This window comes from Echiichthys vipera, assembly GCF_963691815.1.
Source record: "Echiichthys vipera genome assembly, chromosome: 5".
Classification (NCBI taxonomy): domain Eukaryota; kingdom Metazoa; phylum Chordata; class Actinopteri; order Perciformes; family Trachinidae; genus Echiichthys; species Echiichthys vipera.
The window spans coordinates 28,806,348-28,826,749 of NC_139830.1; the positions used below are offsets into that span (position 1 = coordinate 28,806,348).

Here is a 20,402-nt window from a genome sequence, read left to right on the forward strand (position 1 = left end):
ACTGCCAAAGCGGCCGCTAGAAACACCTTTCTCAACTCTATATTACAACTTTAAATCTCAGATAAGACAGGTGGTGTACAAGGGCACACTGAGCTGTTGATGCTTCATCTATCTCTGTGGAGGCTGAGGGAAGGAAACAGAAGTCATCTCGGTTAAAGGTTGAATACGTAGAATCTTTATTAAAAGCTATTTAATAATAATAATAATAATACACACGGGGCGTTTTGAGGGGTACAGAATGAAAGTATTTCTACTCCATACTAAAATATATATTTAGTCTGTATTAATATTTAAAAATCTTTTGATGTTTTGACAATGACTTTCTGTCACGTTCTGTTTCCATTGTAGCAGCCAACGTAGCAGGACGTTGCTGGTTGCCAGGGTTGTCTGTTGTTGGGTGCAGCTACTGTAGGCTGGCACTGGGTAAAATGGAGTTTGCCAAATCCTGCAGCTGCTTATTTGTCCCAGCAGCTGAGTGAGTGGAGACGGGCAAAAACCAGAGTCAGTATAGGCCAAGCATTCACTCCATGGAAAGAGAGAAAGGAGAGAAATGCCATTAAAACACAGACCCAAATGGCTACGTTTCCCCTTGATCTGTTAGCTAACTTTCATGTTTACTTAGCTGTAACGGCTAACGCTAACTGTCAGTCAAACTCTTCTTCAATTCTTGTTTTTATGGTGTGATTAGCCATAGAGGATGGGTTTAAACCGGCTCAAACAGACTCAGGTCTCCTGTAGGCTACTGGACTGGGTCTGACCAACCTGGCAACCCGACTGCTAGAATTATTTTTTGTTGTTGCGACTACCATCTTGAGACACTAGATGGCGGTGTTCTGTTCATTCTCCATGTTCAACCTTTAAACTCTGCAGTTCCACTGGTGGAGTTACATCCGGCTGCTACGGCTTTATAGAGATCATTAGCTTCCATAGAGGCAAGGATATAGGCAATACAAAACAAACAATAGATTGTCTAGGAAAAGCTACAACAAGCAAATAGTTAGCAAGATTATATGTCGTACATATAGTTAACACATAGCACACGTTTCTCAGCGGCACTTTCCACGCCAGGCCACCATGCCTTACTCCCAAAGTGGTGCTTTGTGTCCACAGTACCAAGATGTTAAGACCCTGGCTCTTAGTGTATTTGTTTGTGCCCCCTTCAACACTAACTCTAGGTTCTTCATCCGCTGCCAAGACCTCAATTCAATTCAATTCAATTCAATTCAATTTTATTCAAAGTGCCAAATCATAACAGAAGTTATCTCAGGACACTTTACAGAGTAGGTATAGACCACACTCTATGACATATTTATGATTTACATAGACCCAACAATTCCCCCGTAGAGTACAGTGGCAATGAAAACCTTCCCTATTACAGGCAGGAACGTCAGACAGACCCAGCTCTGTGGAGGACGGACATCTGTCTGCACCGGTTGGGGAGGAAGAAAAGGAGAGAGAAAGAGAGAAAAGACGGACAGATGGACAGAGAGAGACAAAGACAGACAATTAGACAGACAGACAGAGACACACTGTTCTCTCCTCTTCCACTTTCTTGTAGTCAGTGCTCTTGGAGTTGCATTTGTAGCAACATCATGAGTCTCACTCTTTCCCAGTAGTTGTGAAAAGACATCTGCAATATTGTCTCTCCCTGGGATATGAACCACCATGAAGTCATATGGTTGGAGCCTTAGCGTCGTTGAACATGGGCACATGGTTGTGACGATGGACTGTAGATGGCCTCCAGAGCCTTGTGGTCAATCACTTAGTCAAACTTTTTACCATAAATTGTATGTATCGGTGCAGTCAGGGGTATGGCACCAAATTCTGAGCCCTATACATAAGCAGCCTCTGTGTTTTAGCTTTAGCTCGTTTTTCTTTGAGCACTTGAAACGTTTCTGTCTATGTATAACATTGTTTTTGTTATTTTCCCAAAGATGAATGCTGCATCTTTCTTAGTCAGTCTCTGCAGAGGCTCTGACATGCTGGCAAACTGAGGTATGAATCTGCTACTACAGCCAGTTTAACCCAATAACTCATTATAATCTCACTGGCTGAGAAAAAAGGAGCTTAGACACATTCGAAAAGCAATGATTTTTTAAATAAAGTGATTTTCTAGTCGACATAAAGTTCCTCCATCCTTTCTTTCTGTGAAGTTTGTAGTAAATTGCCTCTTTTTAGCAATCCAATATATGTTTGATATTATACTATCATAGAGAAAAGCGCTTGTTCAAGGTTCAAGATTCAAGAAGCTTTATTTATCCCAAGGGAAATGATTGTGCAACAGTTTCAATACAAAGATGGGAAAGGATCAGAGTAACAATAAGCTAACATAATCAAATAAAATAAAGCTAACATAAAATAAATCAAACAATTAACTAAATGTGACAGAATGCAACAGACATTGTGGTTAAACGTAGGTTTCTACAATATACAACAATACGCACCGTGCAGTTTAGCAGCAGATTGAAATAAAACAAGTACAAACTAAATAAGTGATAAGTGATAAAGGTAGAAAACTCTTGTATGTATTTTCTTTTCTCACCTTGATGGCACGGCATACCCTGACCGATAAAGCCACAATGGAAACTAAAGTGGCACAACAACGCGTGGGAACGTCTTCTCACTGAATCTGCAAAGTACTTTAGTCATCTTCCGCTGTATTCATGTTATATTATTATAAAAGTGTAACTCAACAACTGGGCTGTTCACTTTTGGCCTGATGCTGCAAAAAATCCTATGACAATGTCCCAAAACAGAACTTAACTGAACGCCCAGGCCTTAGTTTGATAAAATCATCTTAAAGGGATTTCTTTTTATTTATTTTTTTGCAGTGAGATGAGAAGATAGCTACCACTCTCGTGTGTGTCTGTGAGTAAAGTACAGAGCTCAAGGGGAGTGTGATTGTGTTTCTAGGATCACATTAACAAGGCCTTTCAAGCACGAGAGCTTTCTGTCTTTTTTTTGTCTTTAGTCGCTGATATCTCCACAGAGGATGAACAGACTTGCAGTTGAAATGTCCATTTCCATTCATTCATTTGCAATTTGAACTGCAAAGATAGCCCATACCAATTTATTGCGCTGTAAGTTTACATCAAGAATGATGGCGGCCGGTGGCACAGCAGTCGCCCCATGTAAAGAGGCCGAAGGTCCTCGTGGCAGCGAGATGGAACATAACCACTCTCTCCAAGGTTCAAACAAGGGCCTGCCAACAGCTCATTACTAAATACATTGTATTGTACGCGGCATAGCTATTTGCATTAGTGTACAGATTAAACAAGATATGTTTGAATTAAAGAGCTTAAGAGGTTCTAGTAGACAGAATTTTCGACTTTGAACAGAGCCAGGCTAGCCATTGTTTTTTGCTTAGCTAATCGTCTCCTGGCTCCAGCTCTATATTGAACTCACTGACATCTACTGATCTCAACTCATGGATGTATTATTCGAGCTGGATAGGCCACTCACGGGACTGCATCAAAAAACATGCCCCTCTGGCCAAAAAAGGAGAAGAGAAAAACTACTAAGCAGTCATGGAAGTTACCCAGAAGCCCTGAAACTTTTTTGGCTGGTCTGCCAGGCAAGCAATTTTCATTAAACAGAATAGGCGCTATTTTGGGATCTGGTATCCAGTTGTTATCATACATCCATACAGGGGTGCAGATCCAATGTCAGGATTGGGGGGGGACACAAAAGTGATTTTCTTTTTGCCCGCATGTAGCTCATACCATGCAACCATAAATCACAACTTTGCTCGCCACATCATTCAAAAAGTACTGCACATGGAATCATTTACTGTGCTTACCTTTCTTGTTTATTTGTCCTAAACAGCCAACAGAGAGCACCACTGCTTATTTAACCGGTATATTAGTATATCCTAATTTTAAGGATCTCAGTAATGTAATGTCTACTCAGCCCCAGTTCTTCTCATCATCTTCCTTTTATCACAGTGTATGGGATTACTTCATACATGAATCATTGATATGGATGAAAGCGTGCTGATCATCAGTGTCTGTGTAAGAAACTACCCATTCATGCCCATTGTAGTGGAGGAGAACAGAGATGAATCTGGAGTCAGGAATATATTTGCAAAATATCATTTGTTCCACCATTTCAATCATTTCTTTTTAGATGTGAATCTAAAATGTGAAGAATGTGAAGTCTGAAAATACATTTGTTCGATTTGGAATAATTCAGGGTATTTTTATTGGTCTGCACCAGTGCATACATGTCTCCAACTGGGGGGAGGAGTGTCGTATCTCTGACTGTCTAATGGATGTAGCTCATGTCCAGTATTTTCACTTTCCTTTCAGCTCTGGTTTGCTCACCCGGGGGAAATAACTGGTTACAGTTAAATGCTCACTTTGCCTATCTGTTTGCTGTTTGGTGTTGGGCAGATACAGCGTATCAGAGCTTACCACTGAAAGCAGTTGCCTTGCTCTATTTTTTTTATATCTTCTTTTTTCTCTTTCACTCTCTCTACTCTCATTATTCCCAAACAAGTTTTCCAATCCTAAATTCAGCAGGCCCAAGAAACTGACTTTATAGCTGAAGGGCTGTACACATTATACATTAACATGGCTGACATGGCACGACTCCAAAAGCCGCGTTAGTTCAGCGACCTCAGTGTTTTTACACATACTGACAAAAACGTGAAATAAAACCTCACCCTCGACCTCAGACAATGCTGCGGTCAGCTATGCATCCTCTTTATATTGCTGACTTTGTAACCTGTGATGTGGAATCTCACCTGAGCTACAATAAGCAAATTACATAAGTGTCTCTACCTTTGGGGAATCTTCTGAACCAGCAACCAGACTGTTCAGATCCAAGTGCAGCTTTGAGACAGCACGGGAAATCGTAAATACAGACACCTCCTGCCTCTGTATACGTAAGTGGTAAGTTACGCTTTTTCTTTTTCTTTTTTTCTTTTTGTCACTTTGTTTTAAATATTTCCTCAGGACTTTTCGCACTTCCAGTTTCCCCAGAAGTAGCTATTCAGCAGTTCACTTTGAAAACATTCAGCTACTGATGTCAGGAAAGGGAAACCTTTATTTCCTTCTTGCTTTTGCTTTCATTTACTGCAGCCTATAAAAGCCTTCTATGTGCTATTGTCTGCTGGTGCATGAGTGGGACTGCTTTATTTTACCGATAGAGAGCATCCATTTGAACAGGTAAGAGGTAAAAACTATTTCAATAAATAAAGAAATAAAAAGCAAAGGATATTTGTAATAGAAACAAACGAAGACTTTGAATGCACTGTTCTTTTGAAGTCGTTTTGATGCAGATCTGTGCAGCTTTGAGTGTGACATTTTTGGATAGCAGTGAATGAGCACTTTCAGGACAGATATTGAAATGAGTGAAGATGGAGGAAATGAGGTATGCTGATGACTAGTATACCCTCACTAATCTGATTTGTTCAGTGTGGTTGACTCTCGAGCCGGTGTGGGAAAATATTTCTGGAAGACCTGAGGAGCCACACAGTCCCTCATTAAAATTACGTTGTGTGCAATTTCACACATACCGCGCGTCCAGGTTTTCCAGGCTGCTTTCATATGGAGAGACTGCGTTTAAAGTTTAGCTTTATCAAGGACTCGGTCATTTCTCCTCAGTCATGCATAGGCTTATGACAACATACGAGACATTGCCTTTGATAAAGGTAAGTGGGATACAGAGATAGTCTGAACTATTTCTCTTCTCGTTTTAGATAATTCACTTATGCAATTAAGTAATAGATAATTAGTAATGATAATTAGAATTAGTCATGTTTGTACCATATGCAATGTATTGTTTTTTCTGTTTTTAGACATTAAAACATTTCCGTTTTGAAGTGGACCCGTTTTGTAAAGTGTATTTGTTCATGATAATACCGCCTGGGCATTTCCACACTATACCTGCAACCTGCTTGTCTTTTGTAGGTTTCCTTTGCCTCTAACAGCGTCAGTATCAGCAGTAGAAGGAAGAAGTCCAGACTGTGGAGTTCTATTCTCAAGATGATCCCTCACATGTGCAAATTCTGTAAGTGTTTGATGATTATATAATTATAAAAAAAAAAAATCTTTGACACGTAATTGAATAGAACAATACAATGTGCACCCTGAAAGGGAGAACTACCCGTGAAATAGAGGTGCTTTTAGCTGTTCAAGTCTGATTCTCAAAGCTTGGATCTATTGCTTTGCTTGCTTTGACTTCATCACTTGAATTGGTATTATCTTCCTCTGTCAGTTCCTCTCGTTCTGGTCGGGGTTGTAGTGTTTGCTGTAAGTGGGCTCTTAGGAGACCCTCTGTTTGAGTGCCTCCAAGACACTGACTACAGTGAGCTCCTCGACATTGTGGATAAAGGTCTCCCTGCCACTAAGACACCTCGTCACGTAGCAATCATCGGCGGGGGCATTGCTGGACTGACCGCTGCAAAGTTTTTGGAAGATGCCGGGCATAAGGTAAAGTCATCCACAGTGAGGAATCATTTACTGGAAATGTTATCATAAGCATACATTTTCTGATTTGATACTGATACTTGGGATATATGTTGTACTAAGAAAGTGTATTTAATATGATGATTATATGGACCATAAGGTGACCATAATAGAAGCCAGTAACCGTATTGGAGGACGTGTGGAGACCTTCAGGAACAACAGAGAAGGCTGGTATGCAGAAGTGGGTGCCATGAGGATCCCCAGCTTTCATAAGTAAGTACAGTGATGACTGTCTCTTTCAACTGTCTGCTGGGCCATGATAATATTTGTACTCGGGTGTCAGTAGCAAACAATACTATTTTTGCCTTACCCTAACCAAGTAGTTTGGTTGCCTCAATCTAACCAAACTGCAAAAGTAATAAGTCAACAAAATTTGAAGCTACATCCCAGGTGGGATTTGAACCATGGTCTCCTTGGTGAAAATTCAACATTTTATATCACACTTTGTTGTTATTTGAGGCGGTGGATGAAAATAGATTTTCACCTGGGTGTAAATAGACACTACGTGATGGAAAAGTTACTTTGTTCCACCAACAACAGTAACTAGAAGCCTGCTCAAGTATTTACCATACCATACTTACTTTAAGTGTAATTTTGAAATACTTGTACTTTTACATTTCTGAGGGGAATACTGTATTTTTTGAACCACTAGATTTTCTTAACTATCCTGTTTACGGTACATAGTGTTCTGATAGTCCTGTGGCTACAAATGCTAATAAATTGTTAATAAATTAATTCAGGTCTGGATGCAATCAGCTCTTTACCCTCCTCATGAATTCAATAGGAAGTTATGCTCTAGAAAAGTACATCAGGAAAATAGTTTTTTATAAAACATGAACTTAATCAGCGTCCTAACAAATCAGTTATTACTGATGTATAAATCGTAAGTAAAATTGTTAAGTAACTATTATGGTATAACACGGTATGTTGCTAATTTATGAATACAAATTACAGTTTTGATACATAAAGAATGTCTTAATAACAGGCTACTTGTGTGCTTTTCCTGAAGTAAAAGTTGGAATGCAGAACTTGTTATTACTTGTAACTGATGGAGCATGTAATTTAAAGCACTTCTTTATTTTCTGTGAAGTTGTAACTTCACCCCCTAGTCCTGCCTAGCTACACCCACTACATCATTCTGAAAAATGCAACAAAGAGGGGGCAGGGAGGGGGCAAAGGGAGGGTGGCTGCCCACCTCACATTAGAGGGCGTTAACATTTTTTAATTAGATGATTCAGCATTGGACGTGCGAGGCTAGGGCTGATTTAACACAGTAGGGGGCGTGCTGAGACATTTTCAACCCATGTAGTGCTGATTGTTATGTAATGTCAATATTACCACCAGCACTGATGTGTTTCATCTTAGTACAGTTATATAATTTAGTTTACAGCTCACAACCTTCGCCCCTTAGCTGTGATATCATCACAATAACGGTCTGTTGAGAGCTCAGGCTTTCATAAAACTGTCATCGTGTATGGCAATATGAAAGCTATAGACTAATTTAAATAGATTTGTAATACTAAATATAATAATAATAAAATCTAATTATAAAATTTATAATGTTAACGATTAAATAGCCCCTCCTGGGCTGGCTGCCTGCACATATTGAGGCGGTTGCTATAGAACTTAGCCCACATTAGCAGTTAGGGTTCACCAAAGTCACACAATAACACAAACAAACCAATTCAGGCAGCAGTAGACCAGCAAGTTCCAGGGGTTGTTAATCGCCCAAAACTTACTCTGTCCCCCAAGCAAATCTCTCCACCAGACAGGAAGCTGTTAGCAAAGGCTGTTTCTTTTGCTTCTAAATGGAAGACGGGGTTCTGTTGATACTGCTCCCACTGCACTTACACTGACTTCTCTTAGGAGATGGGCACTGCTCAACTCACTCCTCCATAGGAAACCCAGGAAGACAAAGTTAATCCTCAATGTTTCCATTTTGTATCGATTGTTGGACCAGTTGGACCAGTCCCAGCCTGGTCAGATGTGTACATGAACTGATGAAGCCTCTTGGATTAGAGGTGAAACGTCTTCCTAGACAAATAACCAAGTCCAGTTGCTTTTGACTGAAATTGCTTTGAGGATAACGATGACCTGGACGAATGAGAACATTCACAGGCATTTTGTATCAAGTTTCAGCTAGTGTGGTAGTGCTACCTCCAATGAAAGCTGCTTTAATCAGTATTTTTTATATTTCTGAGGATTAAATGACTGTGTGTAATGTGAAAGGGGTTGCTTGTAGTGACAAACCCAGAGGAAATGATCATCCAACTCTTTCAGCTCCACTGTTTTAGAGCCTTCAGTCCATCGTCCATTGGTTTGGCAGCCGTGGAATTTGCTGTTGTGGTTCATTCTCACGGCTCTCATCAGTGCTTGTAGTGTCTCTGCTGTACATTCTCTGCCCGCCTCCAAGCAACAGGTAGACAAAGTTAGCAACTAGCTGGTGAACAGAGTAGCAGCCAAGGGGCCAGATATTATTTTCTCAGGAGTTGGTAGATATGAAAACCGAGCCAAAAGAAGAGTGAACCCAGACTTCATGTTCAAATAGGCAAAATTATTAAGGCTTAATCAGCATGCACATCCTCCTATGGGGTGATGCTGGGAACAGATCCCCAGTCAAGTTCAACATATAAATTATCAATACTTGATCCCGCACTCACTGGAGGCTATTTTATTTAGTCTTTGGTCAATGTTTCGGTCTATTGACCTTCATCAGGACCCAGTGAGTGCGGGATCAAGTATTGTTTTTTTATATGTCAAATAGGCAAAACTTTACACGTCAAATGGGCAAAATTGTATATGTCAAATCAGCAAAATTTGCTGACAAATTTTCGTTAAGTTTTATAAGGAGATAATGTGTAAACTTTGAGTTTACACTGCCCCAAGTGCAGCCGTAATGCAAAGACGTAGCCTATCTGTTCCGTGACATTCAGTCGTCACTAGCGCTTCTGAAACACTCTCTGTGTGAAGCAGCGTAGACTGTATGTTGCTGACTTGCAGAGGCTGTGAGTTTATGCTTTAGGTGCCAAGTGGCATCAACCATTCATCCATTCATCCATCCATCTTTGTCCACTTGTCCCTATCGAGGTGCCAGTCTATCACAGGGCCCATAGAGACAAACAGAGACAGACAACCATTCACATTCACACTCACAATAACACCTACAGGGCAATTTAGAGTCAGCTATTTTCTTTGGATTGTGGGAGGAAACCAGAGAACCTGGAGAAAACCCACGCAGACACGGGGAGAACAGTGCAAACCACAAACCACAACTAAACACAAACAGAACAATGTCAGTTCTTTATATAACATATTTAATACACAATATTTTTTCCACAGAATTCTGCTTTCCTTTGTCTCCAAATTACACCTTTCCCTAAACCACTTCATCCAAGATGACATCAACACTTACTATTTGGTAAATGGAGTGCTACAGAAAACGTATACTGTGGAAAACAACCCTAGTGTGCTCAACTACACCTTGAATGAAAGGGAGAGGGGAAAGTCAGCAGCTCAACTCTTCAGTCAGGCGCTCTGGAAGGTTTGTTTACATTTCACACTTTAATGGTATAATTACTATTATTGTGCACATTAGTATTTTAATTGTATATTGTAATTTGTGCCTAGGTGAAGGATGACCTCAAGGCAATGGGCTGCAGTGCCATGTTGGATAAATATGATTCATACACAGTGAAGGTAAAGATGCATTTACTTTGACATTTTCGTACAGGTCATAGTTTGGATTTGAGTGATTTTTTCCACAGTTTACAAATGATTTATTGCTGACAGGAATATCTGGTGAAGGAGGGCAACCTGAGTCGTGGCGCCTTGAGGATGATTGGGGACATCCTGAATGAAAACAGCCTCTTCTACACATCGCTGATAGAGATGCTGTATATACAGGCAGATATCAATGACAATATTGAGTAAGAAGTATTCATTTTAACATTTTATAATGTGTTTGCCATCATACAGCCTGCAGACCTAGCCTTGGCTTACCAGTAGTTGTGAGATGAGATTCAGATTGAGATTTGTATTGTTTGGCCGTCCAACTGCAGGTTTGTTTTGGTTTACTCTTATCTCATCTCTCTCAATCAGCAGACAGAGCTGGAGACTAGCTGGTGAACACACTGGACCATTTAGCATCTAAAGAGTAAGATATTGATGTGCGGTGTCTTTAGACCATCGCTTCGAATAAGCAAACACTTTACCCCCCCAAAAAACGTTAAATAGGGAAAAAAATGTCCAGTATTTGTCTTCACAGCTTGTTTCCACTGCCCCTAGTGGTCAAATGCATCTGTTCTAGCAGGATTAAGTACTTTCTGCTGATAATAATCGATAGTTAAATAACATTTCGTATGCAGGACTTTAACTTGTAACAGAGTATTTTTAAGTTATGTTATTGCACCTATACTTAAAGTTGCATTGAATGAATTGCCAATTTGGGTTAGTAAAGCTGGAATAGTGTAATATTTTCACATCATTAAGTTGTGGCAGGCATTTTAGCAAACCGCTGACAACCAACAGACAGAGCTGGTATTCATTTGGAGCCTGAAAAAATTCAAGTCCAAGTTTCACTCTCCTTATAACTCTGGTTTTGGTCTCCACCGACTGCTGAGAAAAATATCCATCACTTTAGCCGCTAAATGCTCCACTACCTCATACAGTAGGTTGATTGTGCAAGCAGCTTGCTGTATTTACGTTTGTTGTTAGGAAGCTGCCTCTAGGGGGCACAGTCATTTTTGTGGAGCAAACACAGAAATAAGGTATATAGTAAACAGTATGATGTAATAGGGTGGTTGATGGGTCACGTGGTCACAGGACTTTAACACGAGAGGTTGGGGTTTGTGTCCTGTGAAACCAAGATGCGAAACAATGCAGATCTAGTAGACCTCTAATGCAGAAGGAAAATATGCATACAGCTATAAAGTGAAACCCGCTGCCTGCTGTGGAAGGAAATGAGGTTGGTGAAGCCAGTGGGATTGAACATACCAGCAAAATGTAGGATGTTAAAACAAAACAATGTGCTGAAAGACGCTTAAATGCTTTGCAGAGCACAGGGGAACTGCAGAGTGATAATTCTCTTTGTTTGTCATTATGAGTGACGTGATGTCGTGCTGTGATTCAGAGGTTTTTGTTGGCTGTTATTTTCCAGGTACTTTGAAGTGACAGATGGTTTTGACCACCTCCCAAAGGCTTTCTACCAACTGTTAAATGCTACCATCCTCCTCAACTCCAAGGTCAAGTTAATCGATCAAACAGGCAGCAGCAATGTGACAGTGACGTACCAGGACTGGCGTAATTCAGGTTCCTTGACCAACCTAACGGTAGACTATGCCCTGGTTACGACCACAGCTAAGGCGGCTGTCTTCATTGACTTCCAGCCCCCTCTCTCCGGGGACAAAATGGAGGCCCTGCGCTCAGTTCATTACGCCAGCTCCACCAAGGTGGTTCTCAGCTTCAGGGAACGGTTCTGGGAGAAAGAGGGCATCAGAGGAGGGAAGAGCGTCACAGACCGGCCTTCTCGCTTCATCTACTATCCCAGCCACAGCTTCACCGGCACAGAGGCAGGGGCCCTCCTGGCTTCTTACACCTGTTCTGATGATTCCACCCTCTTCCAAGGGATGAGCGAGGAGGAGCTGATGGCCGTAGTCCTGGAGGACTTGGTGAAGATCCACGGAGAGGACATCAGGCCTCTTTGTACAGGAGGGCTGGTGAAGAAGTGGGGCTTGGATCCTTACAGTCTGGGAGCCTTCGCCCTGTTCACACCCTACCAGAAGGGACACTACGCCAGAGAACTGTTCCAGAGCGAGGGACGGGTGCATTTCGCAGGAGAACACACAGCCATGCCACACGGGTGGATTGAAACTGCCATGAAGTCTGCACTCAGGGCAGCGAAAAATATTAACAGCCTTACCGTTTAGTTTTTATCTCAAATGTTTTCCTAACATGTTACTTCACGTTTAATCTTGTAGTTTTTGTCTGATATATTGGGTTCAACAGTATATCCTGTGAATACTGTACTGGTGTATACAGTATGTGTTAACCTCTACGGAAGCCCTAAAAGGTCATACATTTCATACCTGTTATTTCCTCTGTTTTCCTGTGATAATGCAATAACTTTGATCAGTTTTCCTGTGATAATGAGATCATTTAAGTCCTGACAGACTGCTATTAAAGATAATGTTTACATTAGTGTGCTTCATCTAAGGAGACGGTTAGCAAGGCTTCAGCTTTATCAGAGGCCTGAGTGAGCCTGATGTCCTCATTAACTAAAGTTTTTTTTTTTTTAACAAACTTTATTGTCAACAATATTATATTACAACAACGTAAATACCAGTGCAGGGAGGAGTTTGACAATGTGCACATAAATATACAGATTACAGTTTAATTTCATAACAGTAAATAACTGAAATCATCTGTCAGTGTGGCCTATGGACCTTTTCAAAGATAAACAAACATTCCAAAACAGTCCTAGTTTATTTCCTGTTGCAATGTATGTGAATGACATCAGCTGATAGGAAGTTACCAAGGACTAAGGCTGTTGCCAAGCATCAGCAAAGAGGCTGAAGGTCCTCGAGGCAGTGGCCGATTCAGGTTTAACTCCGACCTGCGGCCCTTTGCTGCATGTCTCTTTCTCACTCCGTTTCATGTCTGTCCTATCTAATAAAGGCTTGAAAACTGCCACAAAAAAAAAAATCTTTACAAAAAAAACGGTGTTCTGCTAGATATGAGAAGTCTTTACCGGGCATGATATGGCAGTTGTGATGGAAATCTCAGTCCTATCACATTTCATTAATTTTGTATCAAATTAATTATTGCGTTTTCAGAAGAACACAGATCAAAATTATCTCATCACGAGAAAACAGAAGAAGTTAAATGTATGTAATGTTTGACCCTTTATGGCTTCCGTAAACCCCTCCAATATGGTGTATATTTTTTGTGTTATGTACATATTTATTGATTTAGGTATATTTATTGTTTAGCAGCACAATGCTTGTCTATCAGCAGTCCTGACACTGACACTATCCAACAGGAGACACTGAAATGTTAGTGCAGGCTAAATGGGAGTTAGCTGACATAGAGAACTACTGTCTTGAGTGGATAACGTCAAACTTATTGATCCAGAAGAACTTTAATACATGGTCCGTGAACATTGTTTCTGTCACGTCACACATCAGACAGATTTTAAAGGGCAATGGTGGTTAATAACTCTCATGATCCCATGCTACAGCGCCATCAAAAATCCGTCTGTTGTCATTGTTCTGATAGTGAGACCCCCAGTGGCAGAAAACTACACATTGGAAATGTACAGAAGTAGTGTATATCAAAATGTACTTAAAGTATGCAACTTCAATATTATTATATTCTCTGGCATTAGATTGATAATACTGTTACAGCAATACAATGTAACATGTTATTATTGTAGCTGCCTCTGGTTTAGGTGAAACTAGCTTCAGCTTCTTCATACTGTTATGTATTTTAATCCAGATGACTGTTTGTTTTTGTGAGGTATTGGATCATTTTGGGCTTGAATCTGTTTCATGTCAAATGGATATTCTTTCATAACATTAGAGCACTTCACTGGAGTCGGTACCTACACCACACAAACAAAAGCCATCTCTTTGATATAACTGTTTTGGTGTAAATATCCGATAATATCTCTTTAGTACATCTGACAGAGCCGATGCCTAATGCCTAAGTGTCATGCAGAAACAAGAGATTCTAGACTGCAGACTGACATGAAAAGATACTGTACTGGCCTCTGGTGGGTTTATTGTGTAAATAATCAAACATTCTTTATTCTCCTGTATTAGTGAACACTTGGTTGGTTTTTTTTATTCTCTCAGGATACATTCACTTTTAACACACAGATATTTGGCTGCAAAGTACAGAGGAGGGGTCTTAATAATATTCCGTAATGCCTTGATGTTTGCTTTATTTAATATTTCGGGGGCTGAGTTGGTAGATGAGAGAGACACAGGTTTTGTTGAAGAGTGTTGCTTTTTTTATTTTCAAAAAGTAACAAATATTTCAAATAATGTTTCTGGGCACTGGATATTTATGCATCCGAATTATGTATCTGGAGGTTTCGACTCTCTTTGATTTAACGTGAAAGAATTCAGCATTCAAAATTTCAATGTTAAAAACTCAGTGTTCAAAAATTCAATGTTAAAAACTCAGCATTCAAAAATTCAATGTTAGAAATTTCAATGTGACAAATTCAGATGCAAAATTCACTGTTAACATTTGGGGAATCGAGGAAGTGCATTCGATTCTAGGTACTAGAAGAAGAAGGGGAAATTCAATTTGTTCACTCTGTTATTAATATCATACAGGTTACACACACACACACACAGGCCCTATATACATGTAATTAATGGAGATGTGTCAGAGCGAGGGGGCTGCCAATGGCTCAGCGCCCCGAGCAGTTGGGGGTTCGGTGCCTTGCTCAACAGCACCTCGGCAGTGCCCAGGAGATGAACTGGCACCTCTCCAGCCACCAGTCCGACCCTACAGTTCCCAGCCGAGTCACCTATAGACTGAGCTACTGCCGCCCTCCTTCGATCCGGTGTGTGTGGTCGAGCAAGGAGAGCTGTGTCAAGGGTGGTTGATTCCACCACATACTATGGATATATAAACGTAGCTATCTACGATCCACCAAGCTTTCTCCCCAGGTATCTTCATAAGCAGGAGCCGGTGTTATTCCCCTACTGGTTTCTTCACCAACTGGTTTTTCAAGTCACATCTCATACAGTATCTACTGTGGCAGATATGAATGTATAAGTGCACACTGCATTACCGCCACCTTTGAAAAATACATTTCAGAAAATATAAAGTTTGTAAGATCGCGTCCAGCTGTGTTCGCTCTCATCAGAGCAAAACACAATAAACTTCACAATTTTTAACAATTTCTTTTGTGTTTTTTTTACATGGAAGCATTTAACGTTGAATTTGTGATAATTGAAGAATACAGAGTTAAATTTAGAGTCAACACATTCAGATGCATAAATATTCAGTGCTAGAAATTTCAAAATCATCAGACACAGATTTGCTTCCACATAAAATAGATGGACATAATATTTACACAAGCCATCAAACCTGTCAGTAAAGCAACAACCACGCCCTTAAGCAGATCGCACGCAGCGGCCTCTTTGTCTGCCATCCAACATGCAAATGGAATACCTTAATGAAAACTAATAGCAAAATTGACAAAGTTCATTAAATGTGTGCATTCCAGATAAATAATTGCTGTCAAATATTGCCAATAAAGTGGAGTATGTTGTATTAAACCATAATCTATGTGTTTATTCATGAGCTTTACGTCTGTGTGTTTGAGTGTTGTGCTAACAAATAAGGGTTAACTAAAAAAACGAAAACAGATAAAGAGCTGTGCTTTTGTTCAGTGTGCGGGTGCTGGTGCGGCCATCACACATCCTCAAAACTATCTAAAAATTTTGATTGTATATATTTCTATATTGTTTCAATCACACTGATGAAAAACCAGCGTCCAATATTTAAGCTTTATGTCGTTTTCAATATAACAAGAAAATCCTCAGTACTTTGTATTTGTCCAGTACTTTCTCAAGTACTTAATTCACACATAATTAGTATTAGTATATATAATTAGAGTTTTGTGGTTATTTCATATTAACTATTTGTTAATATCTCAAGTAGCAGAGGACATTCTTTATAAATTTAGCTTTTCAATTTAAAAAAACATCAAGCATTAACATGGACACCTATGTAAGCACATGACCTTGGTGTCAATAGTTCAAACATATTGTTTTAGGTAAATACTCATTTTTATATTCATGATTAATAATCAGCATTTTCCTGGGGTCGTACCACATGTCACCACATACCGGACCATAATCTATAAATGCCAAAAATGATCTGATATTTTAAAGAAAGTCTCTAACTTCAGCATGCAGCAAAGAACATTCTTTATCAAATAATCATTTCAATTTTAAAATCAAATCAGGCATTATCATGGATACCTATGTAAGGTATGTATCTATAAATGCCAAAAATGATCTTATATTTTAAAGAAAGTTGCTAACAGCATGCAGGGGTTAGGGCCATCAGGCGTCTCAGTCATATCAGTTCTTCTTGCACAATATTAACAAAATGTCTCCTTGAACATAGGATAAACCATCAGTATCCACTGACAGGATTCCCTACATTAATTATAATTTTTAGAACAAATGTGTTCCATTACTTTTATTTACTATTAAACAGTTCTAATGTAAGATTATGTCAAACTGTGATTGGGGGTTTTACTGAGAATTTCACCTTTTTTAAGCAAGTTGAATTATTTGGAACAAAATGCTTATGGTTAAACCACATTGAGATTGTTGCCATCATCCTCGAGATAATATTTAATAATTGATGGAAACCCCAAAAGCAATTTCAGTCAAAAGCAACTGATTCGCCAAAACCAGACATTTTAGATTAAGTATTCAAAAAAAAATGTGCACCAGTAACTTCAGTTTATTTTCAAATTTTAACCCTTTTAAATCCCAATAATGTTCAAATTAAATTATTAAGATGTGAAATTACCTACACTCAGCGGCCACTTTATTAGGCGCACCTGGTGCTTAATAAAGTGTCAGTGTGATCTTCTGCTGCTGTTCCCTCTCTGTAGAAAGTAGGTGGTGGTGTGTGTTCACAGATGCTCTCCTGCATTCCTCTGTGGGACCAGTGGATATTTGAGTTACTGTTGCCTTTCTATCAGCTCCGACCAGTCTGCCCATTCTCCTCTGACCTCTGGCTAAAACGAGGCGTTTGCGCCCACAGAACTCACTGGGTATTTTCTCTTTTTGGGAGCATTCTCTGTAAAAACCCTAGAGATGGTTGTGGGTGTGAATCCCAGTAGATCAGCAGTTTCTGAAACACTCAGATCAGCCCGTGTGGCACCAACAACCACGCCATGTTCAAAGTCACTTCAATCACCTTTCTTCCCCATTCTGATGCTGCTTTGAACTGCAGCACATCCTCTTCACCATGTCTACATGCCTAAATGCACTGAGTTGCTGCCATGTGATTGGCTGATTAGAAATTTGCGTTAACCAGCAGTTGAACAGGTGCACCTAATAAAGTGGCCGGTGAGCGTATATCAGGATTTAAGATAATGGCCATTAACTAGCCCTAAAACAATATATTGACCTATGTTGTTGAGGTTGTCCTTTTGGAAATGTTCTAATCAGTCCACCTTTATATTCTCTCTACACTGCATCCTCTTTTCTGATGGAATAACACAGAAAGGGAAGAATCCAAATATGTCACTAAACCCAGATCTGTTGTTGAAAGTGTGCGAGTGGTGAGTGGGCACTCTGTTCTTGCCTGGGTCCACACCTTAGTATCCGCCAATTAGTCTATTGCTATTTGGTAGCAATAGACTTGCTATTGCGGGACTCTCTTCCAGACGACTCTTAGCAGGGGTGTCAAACTCAGGCCCGTGGGCCAAATCTGGCCCGCGGTGTAATTATATTGGGCCCGCAAGATAATATCAAGGTTCTATGAGAGCTGGCCCGATTAAAAGGTTCAGCATTACATATCTGGAGAGAAGGAAAACATGCACATTTGCAGTCTTTTTTTTTTAGTAAATTTTGTTAATGTCCCACTATGAATTGGAGTTTGACACCCCTGACCTATAGTAACCTTAACCATTCAAAATCAATGCCTAACCTTACGCTTTTGTGAGACTTTCTCCTTCTTGGGTTTCCATCTAGACATGACCTCCCCATTTAGTTTAGTACATAAAGGATCACAGACAGGATGGTGAACATGAGCATACTGTGTCGCTTTACTGATGTCAAATTACATGAATCCTCAATTCAAACAGGTACAGCTTTCTGCCATTTGCAGCTACTACCATGCAGTTTCCCCATTTTCACTCATTTTAGACTCTTCATGCCCCGACAGTTGAAAGCATAAACAGTAAAAAAAAAAAAAAAAAAAAACATGTCCTCTTCACATAAGTCTGGAATAAAAACGTTTCATTAATGTCATTACAGTCCGGTTGGCATCTGTAGTCCATTGTTAATGAGCACCCTTCTGCACCATCTGCGTGAAGCGGTTGGTGATGGTCAGGGTGGTGTCGATGAATCGCTCCACACAGCTCACCAGGCACGTCTCTGTCCGGTAGTCCAGCTTGGAGCCCGGACTGTCCACACACTTGTCCCAGCAGACGTCAGTGAAAGTGTGCACCTGGAACAAATATGAAAGTATTGATTCAATGAAAAATACAGATTCATAGATAGATATATATATATATATATATATATATATATATACAATTCTTCTATAATGACTATGCCTATGTGATGGACTCTCAAACAGAGAGCAGAAACAAACTTGTCAGACAACAGAAGTGATCATGGTCAGGTGGTCCGCCGTTTTATACTATCTGAGCCGTGCCATCAGCCGCCGACTTCTATTTCTCGTGTGTTGGTCTGACAAAAGACTTCCGCAAAGGATTGGTCATGTGTATCCTCACTCCTCTGAACAGAAACAAGGGCGTTGGGAAGCATTTCACAGTGCCGACCAGATCGATTTCCAGGTCACCCGAGGAGTGAGGAGACATGGAATAATGAAAATAAGCACCTGAGACATTTGACTGTATAGAGGTAAACATATCAGTGCTCTCTGGTGGATAAACTATGGAATAATGTGCTCTGATACATACATGTTTTTATAATGCTCTAAATATGAGGGGGGGGGGGGGGGGGTGCCCTGCTTTTAACAGTAGGTAGAGCAATGCCGTACCTACTGTTAAAAGCACCAAAAGGTCAATTCTGTTCAGAAAGCCGGTCCTAAACTGACTTTTCTTTACTGTGGTCCTGGTGTGAGCCGTTCATTCATACTGCGTCCTGCCAGTCACCGTTCAAAAAACAATGAGACTTGAGTAAAGTACTGAGATATGCTCAATAATAAAGACCACTTGCAGCTGTACACGTACACACGCATTTTAAACGTGTCCCAGTTTATTTCCTGTTGCTGTGCCAGAGAATATGTTTTCCTCGTTGCACTCCAACTGCTGTGTGAATGAAATCCGCTGACAGGAAGTAAACAAGGACCCAGGCTGTTGCCTAGCAATGGAATCCCGTTGAAAAGGTACAAAAGGTAGACTGACGACGACTGCTCGCTTAAATGTATCGAAATAGAGACTTGTAACGGGTTCATGTCATTTCTGCAAATAACGTCTAAGCCCTGATAGTAAGAGCTTCCAGGGAAGGGTCTCCAGCCGCTGCATGTGCCTCACCGTCATGCGAATACACATTAGCATGGTTAGCATACGAACCTGGGCCTGGAACTGCGCTTTCTGCTGCTCTATCGCGATCATACGCTGAAGCTCCGAGGCCTCTGCTTTGTCCGACGCACTCAAATTATCGAAACCGTCCATTGCGGTATTAAACAGTTCACGTTAGAGAACTCTGTAAGGGTGAAGAGGAGAGGTGACCTTCGGTTCCACCGCGAGTGAGCGCTGCAGAGTGTCAAATACCACCGATGTACAAATCAACTGGAGCGCTACACACGGTGACTGCTCCCTCTTGTGTCATTTGTACATCCGCTTGCTAAATGTGACGCGAGGAGTGACGCTGACAGAGATTCTTCATGTTTAACAGGAGCTGTAGCCAGACGCCCACGTTAGTCTGCGGTAGAAGGTTCAGAACTTTGCAATGTATTCTGTTATCGTGTTTATTTAGAAACACGAAATAACACAAAATATTTTTTAAGAAATTAATTTTGTTGTATTGTTAATTCAAGCTTATCCGTTATTGTATCACCAACAGTCAACATCTAACACATGCAATCTTTGCAAGGTTTTTTTTCATTGTATTTACCGTCCTGTTCCCCTTGGTGCTTACTTGCTGTATATTCGTCATATTTTATTAAAGTAAAGAATTTCAATATTCAATTCACGTT

General features: G+C 40.3%; 2 protein-coding genes across 2 annotated transcripts; one reads left to right on the top strand and one right to left on the bottom strand.

Moving 5' to 3' along the window:
• Positions 1-5,608: 5,608 nt before the first annotated feature.
• Positions 5,609-12,394, top strand: il4i1 (interleukin 4 induced 1; the record flags this gene model as incomplete). Its single annotated transcript, XM_083913900.1, has 8 exons — positions 5,609-5,653; positions 5,913-6,012; positions 6,220-6,434; positions 6,571-6,683; positions 9,810-10,011; positions 10,098-10,166; positions 10,260-10,396; positions 11,626-12,394. 8 exons carry the CDS (start codon positions 5,609-5,611, stop codon positions 12,392-12,394), a joined length of 1,650 nt encoding a protein of 549 aa, XP_083770026.1.
• Positions 12,395-18,282: 5,888 nt separating this feature from the next.
• timm8b (translocase of inner mitochondrial membrane 8 homolog B (yeast)) lies at positions 18,283-19,959 on the bottom strand. Its single transcript, XM_083913435.1, has 2 exons — positions 19,777-19,959; positions 18,283-18,683 (listed from the first exon to the last, which is right to left on the bottom strand). The coding sequence occupies exons 1-2, from the start codon at positions 19,876-19,878 to the stop codon at positions 18,516-18,518; spliced, it is 270 nt and encodes an 89-aa protein (XP_083769561.1). The 5' UTR covers positions 19,879-19,959; the 3' UTR covers positions 18,283-18,515.
• Positions 19,960-20,402: the final 443 nt, after the last annotated feature.

Bases quoted from the DNA above. Each gene is read 5' to 3' on its own strand.
- timm8b (XM_083913435.1), bottom strand. From the start codon at position 19,878: ATGGACGGTTTCGATAATTTGAGTGCGTCGGACAAAGCAGAGGCCTCG. The intron at 18,684-19,776 runs GTTCGTATGCTA...TATTTGTTCCAG, and splicing joins AAGCGCAGTTCCAGGCCCAG to GTGCACACTTTCACTGACGT.